Source organism: Sus scrofa, chromosome 8, assembly GCF_054392235.1.
Source record: "Sus scrofa isolate SSC_HxYL_T2T_F1_AM1 chromosome 8, Sscrofa_HxYL_maternal_Yorkshire_Landrace_v2.0, whole genome shotgun sequence".
In the NCBI taxonomy this organism is placed as follows: Eukaryota; Metazoa; Chordata; class Mammalia; order Artiodactyla; family Suidae; genus Sus; species Sus scrofa.
The window spans coordinates 3660495-3688133 of NC_139390.1; the positions used below are offsets into that span (position 1 = coordinate 3660495).

Consider the following 27639-nt stretch of genomic DNA (forward strand, 5'->3'; position numbering starts at 1 on the left):
TTAGCCCAGGACTGAAATTACACGGTGCTCAGCGCCCCCCGCAAAGTGGACTCTCCGGGAACTCCCGGTACCCAGGCTGGCAGTCTCTCCCCTCAACGGGAACACCCAGGCCCCTGTGCAGAAATTCAGGATGGGGACGGCGCCGCGGGCCTCGGCTAAGCGTAGCCCATGGTCCCGGGATGGGGAGCCGTACCCCGCAACCCAGGCCCAGCCACCCCAGCGCCTTCGCAAAAGCCCGGGAACTTCCTGGGGCTCGCTTCACTCACCTATAAACGGGAGACAAGCGCCCCTCGCCGGCCCCTCGGCGCTGTCGGGTGGAGGCCACCGCCGTGCCTGTCCACTGCCCCCCCAAGGCAATGGTGTCTACTTATTGTGTCACCCAGAAGAAGGCACAGCAGCCTTCTCAGAGCATGTCCCATGCTCCAGGTCGGCACACGGCTGCACCTGCCACCTGCCACGACCCAGGAAGGAGCGCTGTCACTCCCACCTTCCAGGCAGGGTGCCAAGTGCACAGGACTCAAATGCTGGTCTCTCCGACCCAGACTCAGGGTCTCTGCCAGCACTGCTGAAGCCACTACTCCTCTGTCTCTCTGATATTTGGAGATAAAAATTCCCTGGCTGACCTCTGACCCCCATGGGCAGATCAGAAGCAAAGCCGACTATGGCCCAAACAGGGTTCAGTGTCCTGCTTGCAACATTTGCCACATCCCACACCCAGCCCAAGGCCCTGTGGGAGCCAGGGGTCTCCCCAACAGTCAGAGGCCACTAACCAGGACCCCAGGCCAAAAATGGCCAAATCTGACCACTTGACAAATGCACGGTCTTAAATTCCCTGAGGCCTGAATACTGAGGAGAGGGTGGCTCTCCAGCTTGCCCCACTCCCCACCCCTCCCTGACGCCGCCCCCAACCCTCTGACTCATTTACATGACCTGCCCAGCGCCTGCCAGCATCTCATGGGCAACCTCTCAACTATGACCCCAGCCAAATACCAGCCTTCTGAGGAGGACTGCTGGGTACCGTGGGTGGAGAGCCAGGAAGAGGGCAGCTGCAGGCACCCTCCCCCCCGAAGTTGGCACAAGGGACCACGGGTGGGGCAGAGGGGCCCTGCTCGTGACAAGGGCCTTTTCCCTGATGTGTGGGGGTGGTGTCCCCCTGCCGTCACAGCTCAGAGCGCAGAGAGGTTCCTCTGTGCCCTCTACACATCCTCAGAAGCCAGGGAAGACAACCTGATCTCGTCCTGAGTTCAAGTCCTGGCTTCCTGCTTGTTTGGAGCCCCTATGTTTGCATGTCTGGACAAGTGAGCCCTGGTTTCCACGTGTCAAACAGGGACGGTGACAGTGCCTGGCGCACTGGGTATGGTGACAGGAAGTGGGTCACGCCGATGCGGCTGCGAGCAGCACCCCTGGGCCCGAGGAGGCACAGGTGGGCCTCTTGACAGCCTGCTGTTGTGGTCACTACCCTAGGACACACACCCCGGGTGGCAGGGTCTTGGCCTGTGCCAAGCGCTCTAGGAAATCTTCCTCAACTGCCCCGTAACGTGGACGGTCCAGCCTGTGCACCTGACGTGGGACTTCACCTCTCAGAGTCCCGGCTTCTTCATCAGTAGAGGGGGATACCTCTCCCCCCCGCCCAGTGGTACGAGGGCCACACGAGACCCTGCATCCGAGTCGACTGGCCTGTGCCAAGCATGCCCAGGGGTCGGATCACACCCCTTGGGGGACCGCCCTGTCGGCTTACAACGAGGGTCCTAGGCTCCCCCTGCCATGAGCCCCCAGCGGCCCCACGGGAAACCCTATGCGAGGCTCCTGGACTGGGCCAAAGCCAGCAGGCTGGGCGCCTGGGAGGACACAGCAGGCCTGCGGTTAGGGCTGGGCTCGGCGCCCATGCGTCTTCCCGTGTTCCAGCCCTGCTCTGGGCACCGGGAACTCAGGAGCCAGGGGAAGTCTATGAGGCCCGCTCACACTACAAACAAAGCATCCTGACCCACCTCCTGCTCCCTCCTGGGAGGCCCCAGCCCCACCGCTGGGAACACATCTGAGGCTCTGATCCCCCCACCCCCACCCCGTGAGTCTCCCAGGCCCCGGAAGGGCTCCACCTGCCAATGGGCCCCGCTCCGGGGAGCTCCGCGGGCACTTCCCCACCTCCCCTCGCCTCGGAGCCAAGTCTTCTATTTGTGGAGCCAGCTGGCTCTCTCCAGCCCACCCCGTGCTCTGATCCCTCGCCCCAGCAAGTTCCAGGGTTCAGCCAGAGGCAGTGAAAGCCAGGGTCTTAAAACAAGGGCACCTCATCCCTTTTTTGGTGCCAAGCCAGTAACCTGGGGGCTTTGGGGTGCATCTTCCAGAGGAACGAAAGAGAGACCCCATCGCAGGATGTCGAGGGCCCCTGGGTTCCTGGGATTTGAGGAGACCCTCAGAAAAGAGGGTTCAGGGGCCCCAGGACCTGCAGGGCTGGATGTGGACGGCAGGATGGCAGTCAGCACCCCAAGACTCCCCGAGCAACTCAAGGCCCAAAGGGATCCCCCATCTCAACGATGGGTCGCTTCCTAGCTGAATCCCAGTCCCAGGCCTGACTGGTGGCCCCAGACCCCTCTGTCTGCCCCCCACGGCGGCCTGGGTCAGAGCCAGGCCTCTGGGCCTCACACCAGCTCCCAGGCCTTTCTCAACCCCGAGGCTGAGGCTGGGGCTGGGACTGCACGGCCACCTCGAAGCCTGGACTTCAGCGCCTCCCCCCACGTGAGCCGGTCACCGGTCCCCACCCGCCTGAGCACAGAAACCACCCAGCCCACCGGCAGCCACACAGGGATCTGCGGTTTCTCTTAAGCTGATGGGGTAAAGCGTTTCCAAAAGGCGAGAGGAGGCCAGTTAGGGACGAGAAACTCTGAGCCTGTCTCGGAGGCAGCGGCTTTGGGGGTCTTAGCTCTGCTGCTCCAAAGCCCCCATTCGTGGTTGTTAAATCCCGCGGAGCCGAGCCTCAGCCGTGCCAGCGGAGACTGTGGGTGTGACTGCAAATTCGTGAGCACACTCTGGTGCCCACGCCGCAGCCCTTCTCACTTAACCCTGAGCCCTGGGAGCCCAGGTGGGGGGCCTGCACAAGTCCCTGGCCGTTCCCTCATCTGCAAAGCAAGGTGGCCCTGCCCACCCTCAGGCCCCCCCACAGAGGCAGCACCCAGGCCCTGACCACTGCCAGGGACACACGTCTCCATGCAGCACAGGGTGTCAGCCTCTCGTCGCAGCCCCACCCCGGCTGCGCGCTCACCCCCGCCAGCCTGGCTCTGACACTGGGGCTGGGAGAGCTTTAGCACCAACAAGAGGCCCGGACCCGCCCCCAGCACCCTGTGTCCATCAGAAACCCTCGCCACAGGCCTGTACGAGGCACTAACACTGTTCCCATTTTGTGGATGAAGAAACAGTGGCCTGGGGAATATACTAGGGCCACGTGTGAGCTGAGAGCCAGAGCTGGATCCAGGAGTGGGAGCCTAAAACCCGAGTTATTTCAGAGGGAATCGGGCCGGGCTAACAGATTTGTTCTACAACCAGAATCGCACGTGGGTCCTGAGGCAGGTGCTCAGGGAAAGGCCAGGCCCCCCAGATGCTCAGCGGTTACAGAGTGAGGGTGGCTACCGCATGCCAGGCGGGCCATGCCAAGCGCTGTCCCCACTGCCCTGGGGGGCTGGGGATGGGGGCAGGACTACTAGGATTCTGCCCATTTGCTGACCAAGGAGACCTTGTTGGTACCAGTTACCAGCTGGTGAGGGTGAGGTGCTGGGACCACAGGGTTTGCTTCCAGGCACCTGCAGAATTCCAGAGGGCGGGGGCAAAGGTGCCTGATCATCCCCCACCCCACCCCACCCCGTCCCTACACCCTGGCACCTCCACGGCACTGGGGGCCCCATGCCAGCCGTACCTGTCCACACCTGCTAGAGTGTGAGCTCACCTGGGCCGGGGAGGGGGGGCACCTTGGGTTCCCACGACTGCTTCCTCCCCTCCCAGCTTCCCACCCCGTCAGCGAGGAGGGGCCAGGGGCCTCGTCCCTGCCTTGCGGACTTGCATATTAAGGCAGAGGGGCTCCCACACCCTGGAAGCTTCCGCTCAGCAGAACACCACCAGTGGAGACTGTTCGGGCTGCAAATGCCTTTTCCTAATTGCCTAAGAGGGGCTTCCCCTAACGGTTTAAACAGAAGTCTGGGGAGTCGGGGGCGGGGGGGTCGGTGTTGGGAGGGGCAGGAGGCAGGACTGCCAGGGCTCTCAGGCTCCCTGGTGGTGCAGCAGGGCCTTGGGTGCTCAGAACCAGGGGTGCAGAGCCAAGCCCCCCAACTCGCGCTGTGCCTGCTTCAGGCTTTTCATCGCCCCTGAGAATGCGCGGGGCCCTGAAAAGGGCCTTGGCAGGCCTGCCGGGCACCCCGCACTTAACATGCAGGGCAGGCTCTGGAGGGGCAGGGAGAAAAGGGTGGTGAGCTCACGCCGGGATGGACGCCGTGGACCCCTAGAGGAGCAGCGCGTGTCATACCAGGCGGCCAGCAGCGTCTGCGCAAAACCTCACGCGTGAATCCTGAGAACCATCTCAGAGATGTGCCTCCGTGGGCGTGCGTGCCAGAGTTAAGGAACACACTCACCTCCCCAAGCTCGTGCCAAGTGGAGGAACCTCCGCGGCGGCGCTGGGGCTTCCGCCAAGCTGGGCATTCTCGGCCCCAGGAACGGAGGGCTGGCAGGAGGTGGGAGATGGGGGGATGGGGAGCGGACAGGGCCCCCCTCCCTGGCCTGGCAGCCGACCCTTCCCAAATACTTCGGAAGTGGGAGCTCCCCTTCTCGCTCCACGTGGGAGAGGCCGGAGCGAGTCAGGAATGAAGAGAGGCAGGGAGGCGGTGGCCAACACTGAAGAAAGGGCCGGGTTTGCCGTCTGGCCCTGGGGCCGCCCAGCATCCACCAAAGACCCAGCATCCGCCAGGCCTCCTACGTGCCAGGAGAGGGGAGGGCCCCTGAAGACACAAGAGCAGGTGTGAGCCTGGCTCTGCTGCTGCCCCTCGAGAAGGGCCCACCAGCATAGCCACCCTGGCACCTGGACGTCCGGAGGGTTCCCCCCAACTGGTAAGTGTCTCAGCAGGGCCTCTGCTGTTTTTGCAACAGCACAAGCTACACTGCATGCTCACCTCCTCTCCGGGAGTCAGCGATTTTGGAAAGGGCCAGGCGAGGGGTGCGTGTGGGACCAGCTCCCAGTAAACACCCTGGGCTTCCCCGGGGGACAACGCTTCCCAGGAGCTGTGAGAACCAGCTCGCGACAGGTGCCTCGCCGCGGGCAACTGTGCCCTTTGCTTTGGTCCCGGCGTGTAACACGTCAGAGCTCTGAATACGGCCATGCGCCCAGTCCCGTGAGCCCTCCTGTAGGTCCCCAAACGTGGGAATGGTCCTGGGGACCCCCTTCTCTGAACCCTGGTTCTGCAGCCAGGCCTAGCTGGGCGGAAGATGGCTAGGGGCCCCTCCCCCCAGCCCCACCTCCACCCAAAACCCAAAACCTGTGGCCAAGACCCAGCCACTGCCAATTTCTATAGCTCACAGAGCACCTCAGTACTGGGGGGACCAGAACATTCCATGTGATGATCAAGCGTATGGTCCCCCGGAATTTGTAGGGAGCGCCAACAGTGAAAGAAAATCCCTGGGAAACAGACGCAGGGCCAGAGCTGCAAGCACACGGCTGGGGACACTGCCTGACGAGGTGCTGGGAGGACCGGGGCGGATGTCCCTCGGAACACTCACTGGCACGTGCCACGGGGCTTCCTGGGACCGTCCCGTCGGCCAGCATTTTCCAGGCGCCGGGCCCCAGGCTAAGCGACCAGCCACAGAGCACACAGACGGGTTCACAACGAACCTGGCACACGGTCGACTAAGTGGCAGCTCAAATGCTGAGAGAAGGAATGGGGGCGGTGGCATCAGGGTGGGGCCAGCGGGCCAGGAGCTGCCATTTTCGCTGGGTCCCGCAGGCTTTGGGAAGCAGAGGGAAGTGGAGAAACTCATTTCCCAGACAGCAAAGGGCACGAAAGCCCAATCTGCTGGTCAGGCTGGAGAGGAAGGCGGGCTCGGGGGTGGCAGGGAGCCCCCCAGGGCCCCAGAGCACAGCACCCAAGCCACCCTCTCCCAGCTGCTTCCACAAGGACGATCTGACTCTGGCCGCCATGGAGGGTGGGTGGAGAGTCCAGCTGAACCAACCTGGCAGACGGGTGGGTCTGGGAGGCCAAAGGCAACCAGGTGACGTACCAACCGAGAGGGATCCCAGCAGCGGACGTCCTCATCACCAAAGCGGCAGCCCCCGCCCACCCCGGGGTCTCTGCCGTGGGTGCACATGCCCGCCACACTGCACAGACAGGATGCTCACCATGGCCAACCAAGGGGCCCGACGGCCAGGCGTGGACATCGCAAACCCACCCACCCACATACGCGGGAAGACGTCCGTTCCTCCGCCCACCCGCTCACCCGTCTCGTCCACAGCCCCGTCACATCAGCCAGGGGATTTGGAGGGTTCGGAGAGGTACGTCCAAGACAGGGGTGGAGGATAAAACACAGCTGGCCTGACACCAGGACCTCTCAGAGTGCTAGGAGTGACCAGAGGACAACCAGCTCCAACCCCTGGGCGGAGGTTGTCCAGTCTCTTCTCCACCGTGCTGGCCCGGTCCAAGAGGGACATGGAGCGGCAAGGGCTGCACAGAGGGGAGATGCCAGGACCTTTCAGAACCCTTGGCCCACCAGCCATGCCCCCACCAGCCCCCCTCTACCTACCCCACAGTGTGAATGGGGACCTCCCAAAGCGCACTGAGGCGAATAAGAGCTCACGGGGGGCGGTGGGGGGGAAGGATGCACATTTAGAATTGTGGGTGGGGTCACACGGGCTCCCAGCTCCCAGCCACCCTAGGGAGCAAGTGCCACCAGAACGACCCTCCACCCACCCCACCCCCGCCACGGGCAGGAAAGGCAGGGACCCGAGGTCCCAGGCTGCTGAGGGTGGGTTGCAGATTTAACAAATAAAAATACAAGGCCCACAGTTAGATCTGGATTTCAGATAAACTACAGACTATTCACAAGGTCATTGCAAGTACATCCCTTGCGATATTTGAAGTTCGAATAAACATTTTTTTTAGTATAAATACATCCCAAATATTACACAGGACATACGCTAACAAAGCATTTGTTGTTTGAAATTCAAATCTGGGAGTTCCCACTGTGGCTCAGCAGGTTAAGAATCCAACTAGTATCCATGAGGACACGGGTTCGATTCCTAGCCTCGCTCAGTGTAAGGATGCTGCGTTGCCGTGAGCTGTGGTGTAGGTCGCAGACATGGCTCGGATCTGGCATTGCTGTGGCTACAGCTCCGATTCTACCCCTAGCCTGGGAACCTCCATGTGCCACAGGTGCGGACCTAAAAAGACAAAAAAAAAAAAAAAAAAAAAAAAAAAAACAAATTTAACTGAGCATCCTGTGTTTTATCTGGCAACCCCAGCTGAGGGTCACGCTGGGTCTGAACCCCATCTCCTGCTGCGGCTGCTGTCTTTGTGACCAAGCCAGCGCCAGGGTCTCTGATGGTCATTGCTGTGGTCGCCCACCATCTCCCCGGGGAGAAGCTGCTCGGTCATGGCTGGGGGATCCCTACAGGAGCCGCCGGGGCTGAGTGATCAGGCACGTGATCCAGCCCAGGAAACAAGAAGAGAACAGAACTCAGCAGGCAGCAAAGCCCAGAGCAGGGCCCAGGGTTGCCAACCTCTGCTGCACTCCGACCTTGAGAACCAGGAAGGGAGCGGTGGTTTGGCAGAATCAGGAGCAGATAATCACTTCCAATTACCATCACTCCAGCCTCCGTGCTCCCCAGCAAATTAGAGTTTATCTTTCATTCCAGCTGACACCCTGGATGGCTCCACGTTACGTATCAAACAAATTACGAAACCCCAGGAAGGGCTCCTCGCGGTAATTTGCTGGTAAAACATTTTTTTGCAGAAGTAAAACAAAGCTGGCCATGAACACCTCTTCTCCTTCCTCCAGAGCAGGTGAAATTGTGGGGCCCAGCGCTGGGTGACCAGGGCCCCTCCCAAGGAGCAAATCCCCCACCCCACCCCCGCGCAGGGACAATGATGCTTGCAGGTACCTGAACACACCCAGAGCACACCTGCTGACGCCATGCCCTGGGGGGCCCTGGGGCCCTGCCACAGCCCAGAGCACCGGGGCTCCGTGAGGCCAGGCCTCCTGTCCAGTCCCCACAGGTGGCCCAAGCTGAAATGAGAACCCACGTAAGAGATCAGACTCCTTCCCACAACCAGAGCTCCGTCCTGCCCGCAGAGAGTAGACCAGCATGGCAGCCCACGGCCGACGGTTCCAGAACGGCGTCCATCTCCCCAGAGCAATTTGACCAGACGACGGTTTGACCAGACGACGGATTAAGGCAGCATCGGGCCCTCAACCCTCTCTGACAAATACTTGAGCTTTTATCGTCAAAGACAAAGAAATCAAAGAGACGTTTCTTTTCCCCTTTCTCCTCTTTGCTCACTTCTGAAAGGGCGACGTGGGCTTTTCACGGCTTCTCACCCAGAACCTCGGCTTTCTGCTTCACCGGAAGGAAGCAGCACGCAAAGGGCCGGACCCGCTGCCAAGTTCGGGTCTTGCCCAGAGACGAGCCAGGCACTGCCCAGCTCCCGGAAGCCGTCCTCCCTAAGTCCCTTCCCCAGATCCTCTCTAGGGACCAGCCTGCGGGAGGACAGCAGCCAGGGCATCTGGGGGAGGGCACAGAGCCGGGAAAATTCCAAACAGGAAACTGATCCCCCTGCCCCAGGGAAGCCATCCGGGCAGAGGCAGAAAGAGAAGTGCCACCTTCTGAGGGTCACTCGTGAGGACTTCGAGGGTTCCAATTAGGCACGTTGTGTCAGCAGGACAGCTGTTCCTGGCAGAGAGCATTCCCTGCCCAAAGGGGGCTGGGTCGCCCCCCTCATCCACAGCTCTGCCCCAGGCCCTGGGCACTGGCCTCTGTCCACTCTGCAGAAGCCCAGGCTGCCACTGTGGAGGGCCAGCCAGTGGGGAGGAGCTGGCTCCCCTACACTGACCTCAGGTTGAGCACAAAGAAACCCCAAAGGAGTTCCCATTGTGGCTCAGCAGTTAATGAACCCGACTAGTATCCAGGAGGATGCGGGTTCAATCCCTGGCCTTGTTCAGTGGGTTAAGGAGCAGGCTTTGCCAGTGAGCTGTGGTGTAGGTCCCAGCTGCGGCTCAGATCCGGCTTTGCTGTGGCTGTGGTGTAGGCCGGCAGCTGTAGCTCCGATTTGACCCCTAGCCTGGGAACCTCCACGCTCTGGTGAAGCCCTAAATAAAAAAGAAAGAGAGAAAGAAACCCCACAGGGAGTGGAGGGCAGAGGACCAAAAGCAGAATAAGGAAGGGAGGGACATGGGGTCAAGAGAGTCTCCGGGAGACAGAGGACCCGGCCCCTGACACGGAAAGGACAAGAAAGTACCTGGGAGGAAAGGCGGGCATCCAGGTTCAGGCTTCCTGGTCAACCGGGCAAGGAGGCTGCAGCGCCGGAAGCTCCAAGCAGCGGGAGAAGCCCAGCACGCGGATGACGTGGTGACGGGAGAGAAAAACTGGTCACACCACCCGCTCTGCTCCAACCCGTGGGCTGGCGGAGAGGGGACCACGCACGCCAGGCGGAACCGGAGGCCGAAGGACAGCGCTGCCCGCGTTACGGCAGGAGCTGGATGCACGCGGGGCAGCAGAGCTCACACGCCCCGGCCCGCCACTTCCCAACACAAACATCCGACGACCCGTGCTCCTCTCTCGATCCCACCCTCCCCCACCCCCTGCGTACACACGTGCACACACAGCACGCACGCGCAAGCACACGCACACGTGCACACAGCCGCCGCCCCACCCCACGCGGAAAGCAACCGAGCCGTTCCGGGCAGACAGCGCCACTCAGTGGCCCACAGACGAACTGCCGGCCCTGACGCCTCTGGCACCTTTAAAGAAGGATCCACTCAGTCTGGACCTGGTTTTCTGCACCGCAGAAAACATCGCGGGCGCGGGCAGCATCTAAAGCCCTCAGTAGTACCCAGGAATCCCCCCGGGATCCCTCACAAAGCCTCCTCTGCCTCCGCCACCTCTTCTAATTAAATCTGTCTTTCCTCAAGCACCAGCATCCAAAATTAATAAAATCATTGTTTACTCTTTTGAGTACATCTGGTCCCTTGAACAGCCTATTACAGTCATTTCATTTCGCCTCTGCAAATGCAGCCTCTTCATTCCTACCACGAGTTAAACAGACTCTTCCCCCTCTTTCCATTGCATCAGAAAGAGCGTTGTTTCTGAAGGAAAATGCATGTCACCTGTCAGATGACAGACATTCAATAATACCCTCGGTCCACCATCCTTTCGTATCTTTAAAACCCTAGACCCTTTCCATGTTCTTTCACTTGCATTCTCTAACTCAGCAGCAAAAAAGAACCCCTGCCAATCACATTTCAGGTGGGTCGTGGTGCAATTCTTAGATTCAACTCAACAAAACCTCCACCCCAGAGCCGTGAAGGAGAGCCCCTCCCTTGGGGCCAGCATTCTTTGCTTCCGAAGTGCTTTCTTATGTGTGATGTGATGGGAACCCCCAACCCCCCCGCCCCGTGCCCCTCCCCGTGGGTCTTATTATTCCCACTTTACAGATGGGACGCCAGAGGCTCGGAGACACTGAGATGCGAGACGGACCAAACACTCCAGGACACAGAATCATGTCCACTCTCCTCACAACAGCCTCCGTGGCTGGAAGCACAAGACCTGGTGCACAGGAGGGACTCAAGACAACTGCGGAAGAAATATGGGACTGAATGAAGAGAGAAAATGATCAATGCCAGGGTCCAAGCCCAGTCCGGGGGTCATGCCACCGGCTCCAGATTGCAGCTCTGTTGAGAGAGGTGTGGGCGGGGTCCCAGCAGAGGAACAGCTGGGGCCACTGCTGACGCCTGCGAGTCAAGAGGGGTCGCTTCTGAAGAGGACTTCCTGGCACCACTGCAAAGCCGCCCGAAGAAGGGGGCCTTTTTCCCAACCGGAGAAAAGCTGTCTTAAGTAGGACTCCCTTTGGGTGATGAGCTTTCACGGGGCATGTTGAAAGGACCGTCTACTTTTATTGCAATCAGTTGTGTTAAAGTTGGATTTACTAAAGAAGAGGGAAATTGCCCACGTTATCTGCTGCTTGTCAGAAACCACAATTCTATTTCCGTTCGCGGCTGGACTCGAGGCCCCAAACTCCATCTGCACCTCCACTGGTGACTAAAAATAGCCCTCCTGCCACCGAGCGGCCAGCCGCAGAGGCCAAAGCCATCAGATGGCTGAACCAGAGCTCGGTGGCCTGCTTGCCCCCAGGGGAGCCGTCTGTTCCCCAAAGGCTTGGCGGGGGGGGGGTCCTCAGTCCAGAAAATGCCAGCTGCCTCTCACTCCTGGGAGATGCGAGGCTGCGTCAGACTTAAAGCCTCAGTTAATAAGCTCTTCACCGTGACTCACTGCCGGGCGACACACTGAGGGGGCTGAGAAGACAGGCCCCAAGGCCCCCTCACCTCCTGGCCTCTTCTGCTACCACCCTCAGCCCTCACTCGCTCCCCTCCACCGACTCGCCCTCACACAGAGGGGCACGCTCCTGCCCCAGGGCCTTTGCACTTGCGCCCTGCCTGAGTGCTCGGGCCCACACCCCTACGGCTCACTCCCTCCCCTCCCACAGCCAGAGCGCCTCCGGCCACCCTCCCAGAAACGTCAGCCACCACTCCTCCAGATATTCCCTCTCCCCTCCCCCGTCCACTGTCCACTTTATTTTCTGCACTGCCCATTCACAGCCCCACACGGGTGAACGTAGATAGTATGTGGGTGTGAATGCATGTGGGCATGTGTTTACACATTCCTGGGTTTGCAGCGTGCCCCTTCTCCATGAGGAAGCCGGAGACAGGGGCTCTCAGCTGCCAGCTTTGCTCAGTTGCTGGCACCTAGACCAGGGCCCGCACACAGGCAGTGCTCGGGGAGACATGATGCGTGCATACTCCCGGCGCTTGGCTTGGCAGTACTTACAGCTGGCGCTTCGCAGGGGCTCACACCTGTCTGCAAATCGAATCTGGGCACTAACAATGTGAGCAAAAGGGCTCGCCCATCCGAGAAGCTGCCCTTGGAATCTAGACACCAGGTTGCCTCACCCTCGCTGTGAACTCCAAGCATCTTGCCGGTCGAGTGCCCATCAGCAATGGCCCGATGGGCCCAGAGGAATGGTCAGTCCCTGCGCCCAACCAGGGCCTGGCCCCTCATTGGTCACTCAAGCAGCCAGAATGGATCCCAGTGGCACCAGGGGCTCAGGGCCTGGCTGCCCACACACTTCTCCAATCACCCCAGTGAGGGGTTCCCCACACTCCCACCCTGTGTCCACAGCACCAGAGATGCCCCTGGCAGAAGGGCTGGTGGTCCAGAGCCAAGGCTTCGAGGCCAAGGGGCCACCGCAGGACCTTCTGCACGACCTTGGGCAAGGGGCCACAGCTCTCTCCCCCTGCTCTGCCTGTCCCGGGGGCCAATTCCCCGCCAGTGTTTCCAGGAGCCTCTGCGTCTGGCTAAGCCCGTCTCCTCTGCGAGGCACCCCCGGCCAGCAGCCCAGAGCAGTCACTGCCCCTGAGGGCACCCCTGCCCCCGCCTATGGCTGCCATCCGCAGGCTGCCTCTTGGGCCAGAGCCTGGGAGGCCCTTTATCAGGCAGCTGGAGGGGCAGTGAGCTGGACCAGCAGTACCCAGAGCTCAGCGAGTGTGCACCTGGGCGCTGCGGGACCCAGCCTCGGCACCCTCCCCGGGGGCCCCGGACGGCCTGGAGGACAATGGCAGACGGCAGCACCTGGACCTCAGACCCACCGCTGCCGTGAAGCTGGCGTCCCCTCCACCCAGGAGTGGGGGCTGGGCTGCACAGCCACACCGCCGCCCCGGGGGTGCCCCAGAGCAGTCACCACGCAGGGGCACCTGGATGAGCACCCCTGGAAATCCTCAGGCACAGGATGTAATTCAGCCATGCCCTCTTCCTGTCACACGACCAATAAATGGCTGTCGGCCTCTCAGGGAACTCAGAGCCTCCCTTTCCGAAAAAGCAAAACCACCACTGGAGGGAGGGGGAGGGGCATGTGTGCCCCCGGGGCCCTCCCCACCCGCAGCGACTCAAAATCAGTCCACGTGATCAAAGATACAAGAGGGTGATGGGCAAACCTGCCACTTCAGTGACAGTCCAAATCCCTTTCTGGCTGGAAAACCTGAGTCCCCACCCCAGATCGCCCGCGCTGGGGGTGACAGGGCAGCAAGGCTGAAAGCCCAGCAGGGGTGACTGATCCTCCGGCATCCCCAGCGCTCTCGCCCCCCCCACCCCCCAGAGCACGCAGCCCACAGCCCAGGCTCCTCTCCCGCCACATTCAACCTGTCCCTGGGGTCCAGCTGCCTCCTTCTGCAGGTGAGGAAACAGGGCCTCGGAAGGGCCAGGACAGGGCATGACATGTCCCTCTCAGGATGCTCACAGCCACCCTCCCACGTGTGCAAGGAAGGACGTCCACTTTACAGATGGGGACACCAAGGAGCACAGGAGCCCAGGAGGTGGAGGCCCAAGCCCGTGGTGCACAAAGGGGCCTTGCCAATACATCTGGGGACTGCCTGACCCCCAGTCTGAGAAGCGCTGTGCGCAGTAACCACCAGCCTCGTCCCTGAGGCGCCCTCCGAGCCTGTGCACCCAGCCCCGCGGCAGCCGGAGTCCCCTGCACCGACCCCCTCGGGCGTCCCTCTGCCCAGGCCAAGTCCTGGCCACAAGTGATGCACTTACGGCCTCTGTCTGCCATGAAGGCAGCGCTCAGCAACGGCCAGAAGATACGGTCACGGACACCCCGAGCGCGCTCTGTCCGTCTCCTCATGGCTTCGGCAGATCAAGTCCACGGAGGGCAGGGTGGCCCCTGGACCACCCCTCACACCTGTCTCCGCCCCGCCCACCCCCACCAGCAGGCAGTGGTTAAGCATGCAAGCTACGGCATCAGGGTCCTGGCTTCAAACCCCAACCCTGCCATTCTCGGATGAGTGACCTGCCCTTTCAGTCCTCAGCTTCCCCATCTGTAAACAGGTAGTGACACGGTAGTGCCTGCCTCAGGAACTGACCTGACCCACGGGAGCCCCAGAGTGGTGCCCGGCAGAGCAGCCAGGAGGCTTGGTTACCATGATGCTGTGCCCATCACTCTGCCAAGCCAGGCCTCACTGCAGCCATGCAGGCTTGTCCCCAGGAACCCCAGAACTTTGCCCAGCCTTGATCTTGACACCCTGTGCCCGGCCCTGGTGGTGCCCAAGAGTGCATTAGGTGGAATTAAACTGAGCTTACCCACAGGGTCCCTCCCAAGGAGGAGCCCACGGCGACCCTGCAGGATGCAGGGAGAGCAGGTGTCTACACAGCATGACACCTCCCCCTGAAATGGCAGCCGCTGGAGCGGCAGGAGCCCCCACCTCTGCAAAGCCTGGCGGCTGCCGAGGCCTCAATTGAAATGTTGGAATGTCGGCTGAGCCGGAGTCTAAAGGTCACGGACCACTAGGCTCGGCAGGGAAGCAAATTAAGAGCTCCGGACCAGAACCCCGGGGGCTTCAGAGATGATGAAAAGAATAAATCCGCTGTCCCGGGCGCCCTGGGGACTGACATAATGAGGCCGCTTGCCAAGCCTCCCTTGCTAACTGAGCTCTCTGGTGACCGAGCACCTGGCCCAGGGCTCCAGGGCCTGGACACATGGGAGAAGCTCACCTGGGAAGAGGCATCGAGGTCCCACCTCCGTAGCCTCCCGGGGCGCAGGCCTCGTTGCCATCCCGCAACCCAGCTTCCTCTCCTCTGCCAGAGCGCCTTTCCCACCAGAACCTCCCCGAACCTCGCCTGTCCGACTGGAGCCCAGGCCTCCTCCCTGCCCCCCACCCCAGGCTATTCCCACGGCCCCCACTGGTCTGCAGAGGCTGCAGCCTGCTCTGATCCCTCTCCGCGCTATGCTCCAGGGCCAAGCAGGATGGGGAACCCGCCCACCGCCCTCTCCAAGCCGTCTGGCTCCCATCACCTAAGCACAGCTTCTCCAATCCTAACACGTTTCCATCATGGGGGCCTCACCAGGGGCAGGTGTGGGCTGGACTGCGCATCTCTGACCCAGCGGTGCGAGGCTAGGCCATGGCTCCATGGACCCCTGTGAGCAGCAGGCCTCACAGCCTTTGTGTCTAGCCGGAGCCCCTCTCCTGCCTCCTCTCCCACCTAGAGAGCCCCACATGCCACACTGCCAGCCTGGGTCTCTCCCGTGCCCAAGGCAGCCAGCTCCCCTCCTCATCCTTGGCCCTGCTGTGCCCCAGCCAGAGTCCCTGCCTTGCTGACCCCCCCAGGCCATGGGAGTCATGCTTGTTAAGGTGCAAAGGCCTTGCAGATCCCCCCGCTAGAGAGAACGACCCTCTCCCTCTTCTGCGTCCACACCAGAGGCTGCCTCACCTCTTTCGCAGGACAGCTCACGCTCTGCTATTTTTGGCCTTTCTCCCTTTTTAGGCTGTTCTGGTCGCCTGGCTGTCCCCCACGCACACTCCGGTCCAGGGGGTCCATAAATGCTTGCTGAGTGGAGAACAAAGGAGTGGACGGATGGGAGGATGGAAGGATGATGGATGGATGGATGGATGGACGGACAGATCAGTGGTTAGATAGATGGGCAGGTGGATAGGCAGGAAGAAGGCTGATGGATGGACAAGTGGACAGATGGATCAATGGACAGACAAATGGAAAAATGGATGGATGGATGGATGGACAGACAGATCAGTGGTTAGATAGATGGGCAGGTGGATAGGCAGGAAGAAGGTTGATGGATGGACAAGTGGACAGATGGATCAATGGACAGACAAATGGAAAGATGGATGGATGGATGGATGGATGGATGGATGGACGGACGGATGGACGAACCAGCTGTCTTTGTCCCCTTCCTACATGAGCATGCTGACACTGTTCCAGCCCTAAGACAGGGCGTGACTGTGAGAACATCCTGTTACCCTAAACCACCGCCTTGACAGACGTTCCCATCCATGTCTCAGCCTTCAAGTGGCCAACAGCTGCCCTCTGCAACCCAGGGCTGGGAAGTCTTCCGCTCACATCGGCAAAGATCCAGGCCTTTGCACCAAGAAGCCCCTTCCTGCTTCCCCTTCGCATCCCAGGTGGAGACGGGGCTGGTGGTCCCAGAAGCCAAATCCTCCAGCGAAAAGCTGCTTCCCCACCCGCCGCCCCCGGCTGCCCCTCCCCCACCCCATCAAGGTTTCCTTCCTCCAAAGGAGGTCCCACCCCCGCCACACACAGACGCTGACGGGTGGGAAATAGAGTGGAAAAAATGCACCTTAAGGCAGATTCGTAACTTGCCCTGAACGTAAAACAGAGACCAGCTCCTCGGTTTTCCTGATCAGAAAGGAAGCATCTCGTTTGGGGGACTCCATTCACTCATTCATTCAGCTCATGCGCAGCCGTGAGCACCCCCAGGCTGAACTGTGTGCCCCCAAACCGCTTAGGCTGAAGTCCTAACCCCAGCACTTCCGAAGGTGGCTGTAGTTAGAGACCAGGTCTTTGAAGAGGGAGCTCAGGCACGATGGGGTCAGGAGGGAGGGTCCTTACCCACAATGACAGGTGTCCTCACGAGAAGGGGTGATCAGGACTCTACAGGCCCAGAGGGGTGACCAGGTGAGGACACGGAGGTGACAGCCGTCTGCACACCAGGAGAGAGCCAGTGCTCCCCGGTCTGGGAGGGAACACACGCATCTTTGTTGTTCGGCCCCTGGGCTGTGGTCCCTGTCACGGTGACCCAAGCAAACTAATAAATGTCAACCAACCAATAAATGTCAGCCTATCAGCCTATCAGCTCCGCTTCCTCCTACAGCCCCTGGTCACCTGCGGGGCCCTTGTTCTCCCTGCTTCCCAGCGGGACAGAGGACCCCAGAAAAAGAGACGAGTACCCTTCGTGTCCCCTCCCAACACACACACACACACACACTCAAACACACATTCTCACACACATATACATACACTCACACTCAAACACACACCTGCGCTCACACTCACACACACATGCGCTCACACTCTCAAACACACACATGCACTCGAACACACACTCAAACACACACTCTCACACACATATACACTCACACTCTCACACACATGCGTTCACACTCACACACACTCAAACACACACATGCGCTCACACTCACACTCTCAAACACACACATGCACTCGAACACACACTCAAACACACTCTCACACACATATACACTCACACTCAAACACACACATGCGCTCACACTCACAAACACACTCTCAAACACACACATGCACTCGAACACACACTCACATACACTCTCACACATACACACTCACATACACACATACACTCAAACACATCACACACACACACACACACACACACACACACACACACACACACACATCTGCTGAGCCCGTCGCCCCCTCGAGAGAGGAAACCGTCTTGGTTTGGCCAAATCCCTGGAGAGCAGGTTTTGGAAGCGGGGGCCGGAGACCACAGAGACTACAAGGGAGCAAAGATGTTGCACACGGGGACCCCGAGAGGTTTGTGCTGCTGCTGGGCTCAGGGAGCAGGCAGAGGACACACAGGAGAAAGGGGTGGCTGGGCATGGGGGTAGGGATTGCTGAAATGCAGGAACCAGCTCCCGGGGTGACAGGGTTAGTGGAGACTCTGCGCCCACAGCCACGCTACAGAGCGGGGGGGGGGGGGTCTGGCACCCAACCTGAGCGTGTTGCACATGGCGACACCAAGCACCCGCTGCCATCTCCCATCATTAAGGTCCAGCTCACTCTTAGGTTTCTGAGAGAGGCTGAGAACCACGTGGGGTCTCTCGTCCCAGAGCACGCGGCGGGGAGCAAAGCCAGAGCACGCAGGGGGGGACCCAGAGCCAGCAGCCAGCAGACCAGAGCGCCCTCAGCGCCCTGATGCGCATGAAATCACGGGAGACTCCACCCTGCAAGGCGTGGATTCAGAGGTTTGAGCCAATCTCATCTAGATGCCCGAGGCAGGAGGCCACAGCTGCCGTCCGGCTTCCATCTCGGGATGGCTCGGGCAGCCAGGGAGACCCGCTGGCTGGTGTCCCGAGCGTGTGTGCAGGGCAGGTGTCGCGTGTGGATGGTAAGGGCACACTCATCCCAGCTGGGTGCCACCCTGGGCATCTTCGCAACGCCCAGCCCTCCTCCCGCGACGCCCCGTGAGGCAGAGAACGAACTTGCTGGCGAAGAGCGAGTCCTCAGTGAAGATGCTGGTGAACTTGGCGACACGGAGGCCCGGCGTGAGGAAGCGGACGCAGGAAAAGCCCGAGCCTTGGCTCTTCTTGCGCGTCCTCCGAGACGTGGAACGGGTGTGCCACACCCTCCCACCCCGAAACAGAGCAGGGCCTGCCCACGGACTCAACCTGCGAGACCCCCTAGGACGGCCGAGCTGCTGTGTCTCAACCTGAACCGGGACACTGAGCCGGAGGTGGCCTGTGAAAACGGGTCAGATGGTGGCCGGGATTAGTGGGTCTCCGGGGGCAGCGCCACAGCTTTCTTTATCGTGCCGGCCCCTGTTGGTGCGCCTGCAGCACCGCAGCCCCTGCGTGCTCCCCCGTTAGGCTAGATCCTCGCGGATGTCCCCCTGCAGAGCCCGTCGTAGATGGGACTTAACCCTTCAGGAAACGGGACGGCACTGCCACACCCATGGGGCCCTTCCACACAGCTCGGTTGCCTCCTACCCTGGACGCCCCTGCTGGAGGGGCATGTGGGGGCTGAGCAAGGCCAGGCTTGGCATCAGATGGACTCAGGTTCAAATCCAGGCTCTGCTCCTCAGGCTTGGTGACCTCAGGACAGCTATGCGGCCTCCCCAGCCTCAGTCATGAAGGGGTGATGCCATCTCCCAGGCTTGGCAGCAGAGATGACCCTGGGGACCCATCTCCAGAGATGGCCAGGCCTCGGCTGTCTGCTCTGGCACACAGCGTAAACCGAGACTTCCACACCTCTGACCCTCCTAGCGTGACACAAAGCCGTTACAGGAGATCAGAGGCCCCTGGGCCATGGGGGTCACGTGGGGGGCTTCAGACCAGCCACAGCCACAATTCCCCCTCCCGCCCCCAGTGGTTTGAAATGACAGCCCCAAACTCTGACTTTGCTCCCACGGCCTCTGTTTCCTCCCCGAAACTAGACGGGCTTCTCTTCTCGCAGGTTGGTGGCAGAAGTGACACTTTGTGATTTCCAAGGCTGTGTCCAAAAAAGCCATGGGGCCTCCTCTTCTTTGCAGGAGCCCATGCTGGAGCCCAGGTCTGCCAGGTGAGCATGCCCATGGCTCTGAGGCCAGCAGAACGATTCCCAGCCCAGGGACTTCCACATGCCACAGGTGTGGCTGAAAAATGGGGGAAATAAAATTCCAAAGCACATGGAGAAGCCCTAAGAGCTCAAGGAGAAGGGGGGGGGGCTTCTGCTCCGCCCTCAGGCCCCCCTCCAGTCCCGCCTGCAGGCGCTCACACCAAGGCTGCCCCACCCACCCCACAGTCCGGGACCACAGAGGGTGCTGGGGTCTCTGCTGCTTCCCGGGGCTGGACTCGGCACACACAGCATCCCGTTCTGACCGCTCCTGGGCTGCTGAACCACGCTGACTCAAAGAACCGAGAGAGGAGCCAAGTGGGAGAGCTCAGGAGACAGTGCAGCAAACACCCTGCCCTGTTCTGGGTGGGTCCGTGTTCCTTTCGATTCAACAGAGAGGCTGTGGCCAGTTCTCAGCCCAGAGGAGAGCTGCTCAAAGAGGAAGACACTCCGGTCCCTGCGTTGTCGGAGTTCCCAGGGGGCTAGGCCCAGAGGCCAAGGAACCATAATGATGGTCGGGCAGGACTCAAACAACAGTAAAACCCTGTGTGCAGCAAAGTGCCAGCGTGAGCAACCAGTGTAACTCCGGCCAGGGGCATCGGGAAAGGCTTCATAGAGACGGCACTACCGCGTTAGGGCTTTGCAGGAGGAATAGGAGTCGGCCAACATATTTTATGTGAGTGGATCATACTCGCGCCCACCCCCCCCTTCCTCCTTCCCTCCATCCCCCTCCCGCTCTTGGAAACATTCTGTGGGACACAACATTTGCACAACCCTCCCCGTAAGCAAAGATGTCTGAGCAAACACCCGAGCAAAGATGTCCAGTGTCTTCTGGTGATAAAACGCTGTCCATGAAGTCACCACACAGTGAAGTCAGAATCCTCAGATGAGCCCACGTGGCGCCCCTCGAGCAGGTGGGACAGGACCACAGCCTCAGGATTGCCCGGGGGCGGGGGGAGGGAGCTCGGGGAAGGGGAGCACGTGGGGAGGCCCTCGAGCCCCTCCCTGGCTTCACGCGTCCACCTCCCCCTCCAGGACCACCCCCATCGGGAGGTGCGCGCAGGAGGAGGAGGTGACCAGGGCAAAGGACCAGATGACGGGGTTTTTAAGACCAGAGGGACAGCTGCCTGACGCCTGCGGGGCAGCTTCTGCAGATCTGGAATCACAGCTCTGCCTCCCACTTGCCCCACCCCCATCACAAATTATTAAAAAGTAATTCCGCGTTCCCTGTTTGGTGCCTTAATGGTGCATTTGCCTCATATGTGCGGATTCAGCTAGAGAGGAGGCAGATTTAGAGGAGAAAATTAAGCGCTGTCAGACCTGCTTTCCCCAGCCTGCTCAGCCCCGGTCCCCTGGGCCAGGGCTGAGCGCTGCGAGGGTCCTGGAGCACCTGGCCAGGGCGGAGCTTCCGTCCTCCCAGCAGGTGGATCTGACTCCGCTTCCAGCAGCTGGTGCCTGGGGCCCTGGTTTCCAGGCCACCAGCCCAGGGCAGCCACACTCTCTGCACATCTCTATTCATTTGCTGATAGAATTAGTAACAATAGGATGGGACAGCCGTCAGGTTCCTACTCTGCCTGGGAGGTTATCAGTAATCCCACTGAACAGATGAGAAAGCTGAGGCCCAGAGACACCACCCACCTCACAGCTGCTTAAGAACAGGGATTCTGGGGAGTTCCTGTTGTGGCGCAGCGGAAACGAATCCGACCAGGAACCATGAGGTTTCAGGTTCCATCCCTGGTCTCGCTCAGCGGGTTAAGGATCCAGCATTGCCACAAGCTGTGGTGTAGGTCGAAGATGCGGCTCGGATTCCACGTTGCTGTGGCTCTGGAGTAGGTCTGCAGCAGCAGCTCCGATTAGACCCCTAGCCTGGGAACCTCCATATGCCACGGGTGCAGCCCTAAAAAGATCAAAAAAAAAAAAAGAACATGGATTCTGGAGTGAGGCAGCCCCGCTCAAGTTCCGGTTCGGCCACTGAGCTGTGTGACCTTGCGCAAGTTACTTAACTACTCTGTGCCTCAGCTCTTACATCTATCTGCAAATGGGACGAAAGCAGCGCCTGCCTCATAGATTGCCACGAGGACTGAATGAGCTCCTTCCTGTAAAGCGCAGCACAGGCCTCTGGGTGGGAGCATGTTAGGGGTGGAAGCAGACAGAACCCAGCCCTGCCCAGCCGCCCCAGTCACCCCTGGAGCCCTGGTCCTGGGGCCCCTCACACCAGCCCAGCAGCAACAGCTCAGATCTGGGCTGAGGGTGGGCCTCGGAGAGGCTCTCTCTGCTCCTTGCAAATAGCCCTTCTGAGAGGACCCAACCTTCACTCTAGCAAGCGTTTCAAACAGAAACCCCCCAGCTAAAGATCTGGTCCTACCTACGGTCACCCCTGAAGTCAGACAGACGGCAGGCCAGCCCGCCCACCGGCCCCACGGCCTCCCAGCCCTGCCAAGCCCCTCATCCAGGAGAGATGGGGGAGGGGCGCTGTGTCTGTGCCCAAGAGCCATCCTTCGGCGTCCCCCGATGATCGCGAGTTAGTTACTCACGGGCCAGGGTCCCTGCGGGGAGACCTCCATCTTCCTGGGACACCGAAGTGACCACTGCCGCCGGAGCACCCATGAGCACCATGGTCCTGAGCCCACGGGGTGGACCGCCTGGGAAGGGGTGCTGTGCATGTGCCCAGAGGGCCCTGGGACCCTCTCGGGGGCCAGCATCCTCCTGGAAGGAGGTCCCTGTGAATGGGACCGGGCTGCCCTGCTGGCCGCCACCGGGAAAACTGCAAAGCACTGAAGAAAACAGTTTGAAGGCTCAGCTATGCAAGTCATAAAGGCCTTAATTAAGTCAAGATTCCTGGATTTCTTTTTTAATCTTTCAATAAAACTTCAGCAAAGACCAGGATGCAGGCGGGCTGGGGAGGAAGGTAACCGCAGCCGCTATGAGATCACAGAAAAACACTTCTGGGCTGGCTTCACTTCCCAGAAGAACAGCCTCTAATAAAGGCAGGCCAAGGCTGACAGGCTTCACCCACGTGCAAATACGAGTGTGTGGATCCATGGCCAGCAGAGGCCCAGAGGCCGACCTCGGCAGGCCCCGCCCACGTGAGGCTGGAGGCTGAGTTGGGGGGCTGGGCAGGGAGGCATGAGCAGTCGGCTCCCCATCTGTCCACCCCTGGGGGACCACTCAGCTTTGGACCCTTGGCTCCCTCGTCCCCGTCCCCCAGATAAAGATGTCTGTCCCAGCCGTGGAGTCTTGGCCCAAGCTGGGCCCCTGGCACATCCCAGAGTGGGCCTCGCTGGACCACACGCCCTCCAAGAAGCCGTTCGCAAGCCCAGCCCTTCACAGGAAGTGACCAGAGGGCCCGGGTGACACCTGCACTCCGAGCCATGCTGTGATCCCGGGACACGTCAGTGGATCTTTCTGGAAAACATCTGTATAACCAGGCAGCTGGTGCATTCGAGCTTCACGACCTTTGACCTTTTCCGCAAATCCGTCCTAGGAAACCGTCAGACGTGGATAAAGAGTGGCATCCAAGGGTGCTGACGGGGTTAATTATGCCAACACAACGTTCGTAACAAAAAGTGACCTTCAACCATGGGAAAACAATGAAGAAATGGCAGTTCTGAAGCAGTACCAACTTCCGGTTGCAAAATAAATGTGCCACAGGCATGCAGCGTACGGTGGAACAGAGGCAGGAACTGTGTGATAGCTTTGATGGTGACAGATTGAATCTAGATTTCTCGTGGCGATGATCCTGAAGCGTACAGAAACATCGAACCCTGAGGCTGGGTCCCAGGAGCTAGCACAGCACAGTATTTAGTTTTCAATTAAACTTCAAAAACAAACAAACTCATCGAAAAAGAGATCAGTTTGGTAGTTACCGGAGGCAGGACATGTGCAGGAGAGGCAGCCAAAAGGCACAGACTTCTAGGAGCTCCCGTTGTGGCTCAGCAGGTTAAGAGCCTGACATAGTGTCTGCGAGGACACAAGTTCGATCCCTGGGCTCGCTCAGTGGGTTAAGCATCCGGTGTTGCTGCGAGCTGTGGTGTACGTCGAAGATGCCGCTTGGACCCTGTGTTTCTCCTGTGGCTATGGGGTGGGCTGGCAGCTACAGCTCTAATTCAACCCCTAGCCTGGGGACTTCCATATGCCACAGTGAGACCATTTAAAAAAAGGTACAAACTTCCAGCTGTGAGATAAATAAGTACAACGTGATACGTGGAATTAACACGGCTCCATGTTACATATGAAAGTGGTCCAGAGAGTAAATCCTAAGAGCTCTCGTCACCAGGAAAAAGGCTTCTTTTGTCAGTTCTTCAATGTCGTAGCCACAGAAGAGGATGAAGCTTCACTAGACGCACTGTGGTCATTTCATGGCCTATGTCAGTCAACTCACTATCTGCTACACCCTAAATTCTACAGGGCTGTATGTCAGTTACATCCCAGTAAAACCGGAAGAAAAAAATTTAATAAAGTTGTAAGACGAGAAGGAGAAGTCACTCATTCAGTCACTGCGGTTTTCAGAGCAGTTCCACGGATGGAGGAAAATGCTGACAATATGATGCCGGGAGCGCAAAGACTTCCAAACTGGACCGCGGGGTTCTAGTCTCCACACGGGAAAAACGAGACGGGGGTGATCAAAAGGTTGGATCTGGACACTGTTCTCTCTGAGCAGTGGGATCACCAGTAATTTCAGGTTTCCTTTTACTTAGACCGTTCTCCTTGCAAGGTCTAAACTGAGCATGCGGAGTTCCCATCGTCACTTAGTGGAAATGAATGCGACGAGGATGTGGGTTTGATCCCTGGCCTCGCTCACGGGCCGTGGTGTAGGTCACAGATGTGGCTTGGATCCCACATTGATGCGGCTGTGGTGTAGGCCGGCAGCGGCCGTTCCGATTCGACCCCTAGCCTGGGAACATATGCCGCAGGTGCAGCCCCCCAAAAAATAAAAATAAAAATGAATAAATAAATAAGTAACATGAGCTTGGGTTACATCCCTCAGCAGAACATGAGCCTGGGTTTTCTGCTGTTTGGTTGGTCAACTCAGGGCTGGGGAGCTCCGAAATTTCAGCATCCTAGGTCCCGTGAGAGCGCAGGACCCATGGAGAGGAGCCCTCGCTCCACTGCCCCGGGAGGGTCTGGCCAAACGAGAGACAGGAGCCCCGCAGGGGAACTAGAGGATTGACGGAGGCAAAGTGGTGAGAGAGGAGGGAAGGTTTTGCAGCCTCCGCTGGGTTCCTCTGCAGAAATTATCTCCAGCCCTAAGGAGGCGCGCACCTGCTGAGCCTGGCCCCGCTCACCCTGCAGAGCCACACCCACCTCCGCCTTCTGAGCCCGGCTGGCTACGTGTGTTTCCAAGGGCTCCAGCTCTCTCTAGCTGGCACCTTCTCACTCCACCTGCCCCCCACTCCACCGCCTAACCACAGCACTTGCCCCCCAGTCCTCTGCTCCAGCCTCACCGTCTTGTGTTGAACAGCTCTGCTGAGATAAAATTCACATACCATACATAATGCATCTACTTAAAGGGCACGATTCATTGGTTCTTGGTACATTCACGGAGTTGTGCAAACATCACCGCGTTCATCATCTCAGAAAGAAAGCCCCGTGCCTTCTGCTCTCACCCCCATCCCGCCACACCCCACACCCCCAGCCCCTGGCAAGCACTTCTCTGCTTTGTCTCTATGGATTTGCTTATTCTGGGACATTTCACATAAACGGGATCGTGCAGGATGTGGTCTCGTGTGTCTGGCTTCCTTTCCTCAGCTTCGTGTTTTCAAGGTCCACCTACAGTGTAGGGCATATCAGCAGTGCACTCCTTGTTTGCCATACGGGTGTAGCATAGTGCCGATCCGTTCCTCGGCTGCTGGCACTGCGCTATCAGGAACAAGGCTGCAATGAACACTTGTGCACATGGGCTGAAACCGCTGGGCCAGGAGGCCCCGCCCTACTTTCTGGCCCCCCAGCCTGCCCAGCCCATTCCCAGCTTAGGCCCAGGTCTTGCATGGCAGGCTCTTAAGCCACCCCTGACCAGCCTGTCCCCTGCAGGTCGTCCTCAGCTGGACTTACTTTCTCTATAGCACTTACTGCCATTTGAACTTACTCTGCTGGCCGTAGCTTCTGTGTCCCTGTCCCCTGCTAAAATCCAAGCTCCCCGAAGGCAGGGATCTGTCTGACCTGGTCATTACTGAATGGCTACCGCCCAGCACAGGGCTGGACACTCAGAGGCTACTCAGTGAGCATGTGCTTAGTTTAATGTGATTGAACGTAGTTCCCCACATTGCAGGGAAGTGCCTCCTCTTTCAGGAAGCCTGCCCTGCCCCCGCCCCCGTCTCTGCTGCAGTAGGGGATTTACTTCTCCATCTGCTCACTGGACTTGGGGCTCCTGGAGGGCACGTCCTGCACCTTTTCTTTCTCTGCCTCACACCTGCCCACACAGGCCTGGTGCATAGCAGGTACAGGTGAGTTTTGCCAAACCATGGGTCCCCCGGTCATCACTCTGCCTCGTAACAGGGATTCTCACCCGCCCTCTGATACAGTTCACACCCTTGCACACCTCGAATTGGGAGTACACTGAGTGCAACCCGGCTGCACGGAAGCCACCAAGAGTTCGCTGGTTCCGAGGGCTCCCCGTGGAGGGAGAGCTCCTGGAAATGCCAACACTGGGCCAACCCCACAGCTCACACTCAGGACATCTGACCGAGTTCCGGCCTCTGTCTCTATAACAAGCTCCCCCAGGAAAGTCCAATACCTAAAAAAGTTTGGAAATAAATCTTCGAGGACATCAGTTCAGCAACTCAGGGAAAAACAGAAAGCAAAAGATGCTGATGAATTTTGCCCACCAGGACTTGGGGACATCTGGTCAACCCCAGGGGGTGCGGCTGCCTCTGTACGTGCGAAGGAGGCGGGCAATGTGATTAGATGTTTAATCGGGCGCCTCCACGAGCTGACGCGTTTGCCCACGTAAGTCATTATGATTTATTAAACAGCATCCTGCTTATTAAAGCCTTCTTTCCTCTCTCTGACAAATCATTGGGGCATTACTTTGTTTCCAAAAATCACTCCTTTTTTTTAAAAACTGTGTGGGTGCCGCTTAATTAATCATTTACTTTCTGTCGCAACTGGGAAGCAAACTAAATGTACAGTGTGCTGCTAAGCGGTTTGTTGGAAATTTCACGGATGCTCACCCCCTCCCTCCCTCCCCGTCACTCAGTATCTCAGCAAAGCACTTGGAAAGGAGGCTGAAAACAGCAACATCCGGGCCCCAGCCGGGGAGGGACCCACAGCGCGGGGCACGGCCACAGGGCACCTGCCCGCACTCCAATCCATCCCACCACCTAAACGAAAACGGAGTTGATGTTTCCAGAAAATCACTTTACAGGGACACCCACATCTTGGCCTGCCTGAGACACGCCCGCAGCTCCTCTGGGGTTTAGGAGGTTGGAAATCAGGCCCCCTCCTTCCCCAGCCACGCCTTCATACATTCACTTCTACACACCAATCATTTCCTGAGGTCCTACTACGCACCGAGCCTTAAATCAGGTACTAGGTGCAGAGGTGACTCAGACGAGGCCCCTGTTCCGCACATCGCACCCTCCAGTGGTGGAAGGTCACACCATAACCAATACGTACCACGCACCGGGAGGGCGTGGCCGGGCCACCTGCTGTCCCCGAGCCTCCGTCTCTCCTTCAGGAGCGAGGGAATGAGCATGGAGCATGGACAGGATGGCCTCCCCGCCTTGGGGCTGCAGCCAAGCAGGGCTGGGGACAAAGCCAGACTCGGATTCTGCAGCCTCAGCCCAATCCTAGTGACACTCAGCCTGCCGGGCTGGGTGGCCAGCGGTGGCTGCTGTGTCAAACTGTGAATGCTTTCATGGAACGGGCCACTAAAATCCATTCCACAGGTGAGCCAAATGCTCCTTTATCTTCACCTGGACACAGCGGCATCACACCGAGGTGATGGTACCCACGGGGACCCAGCTGGGGCTGCTGAGACTCTGAAACCAAGTTAGGGACCCCCAGAACTGTGGGGCTTCCACACCCAGCTGTCCCATGTGGCCCCTCAAACTCCACGTGGCCCCAACATCTGACACCATCCTTGCGCTCAGGAAACTACTATGTCTGATAATCGAGACAGAAAGACGTGCAGACAGACAGGCAGACAAAACGATAAAGCAAATACGGACTGTGTTCTGTAATTAAGGAAACAGATGGAGCCCAGAGGACGCCTTTGAGGGAAGACCTTGCAGAAAAGATCCCCA

The 27639-nt window shown here is 59.2% G+C and overlaps 1 protein-coding gene across 19 annotated transcripts in view; it reads right to left on the reverse strand.

The window, feature by feature from the left end:
• SORCS2 (sortilin related VPS10 domain containing receptor 2) overlaps nucleotides 1-27639 on the reverse strand; it is a 507067-nt gene that overhangs the window by 416124 nt on the left and 63304 nt on the right. For 5 of the 19 annotated variants that reach the window (XM_084971467.1, XM_084971465.1, XM_084971459.1 and 2 more), the window contains exon 1: nucleotides 9480-9807. The exons of 12 other annotated variants lie outside the window; for them this stretch is intronic. Coding sequence is in view for 2 of the 7 variants with exons in the window: in XM_084971443.1 (XP_084827569.1) it covers nucleotides 21931-22209 (279 nt within the window). In the remaining 5 variants the exon portion in view is untranslated. Of the gene's footprint in view, nucleotides 1-9479; nucleotides 9808-21930; nucleotides 22454-27639 lie in introns of those variants that run through there. 2 more of the 19 variants (XM_084971443.1, XM_084971448.1) reach the window with 2 other exon arrangements.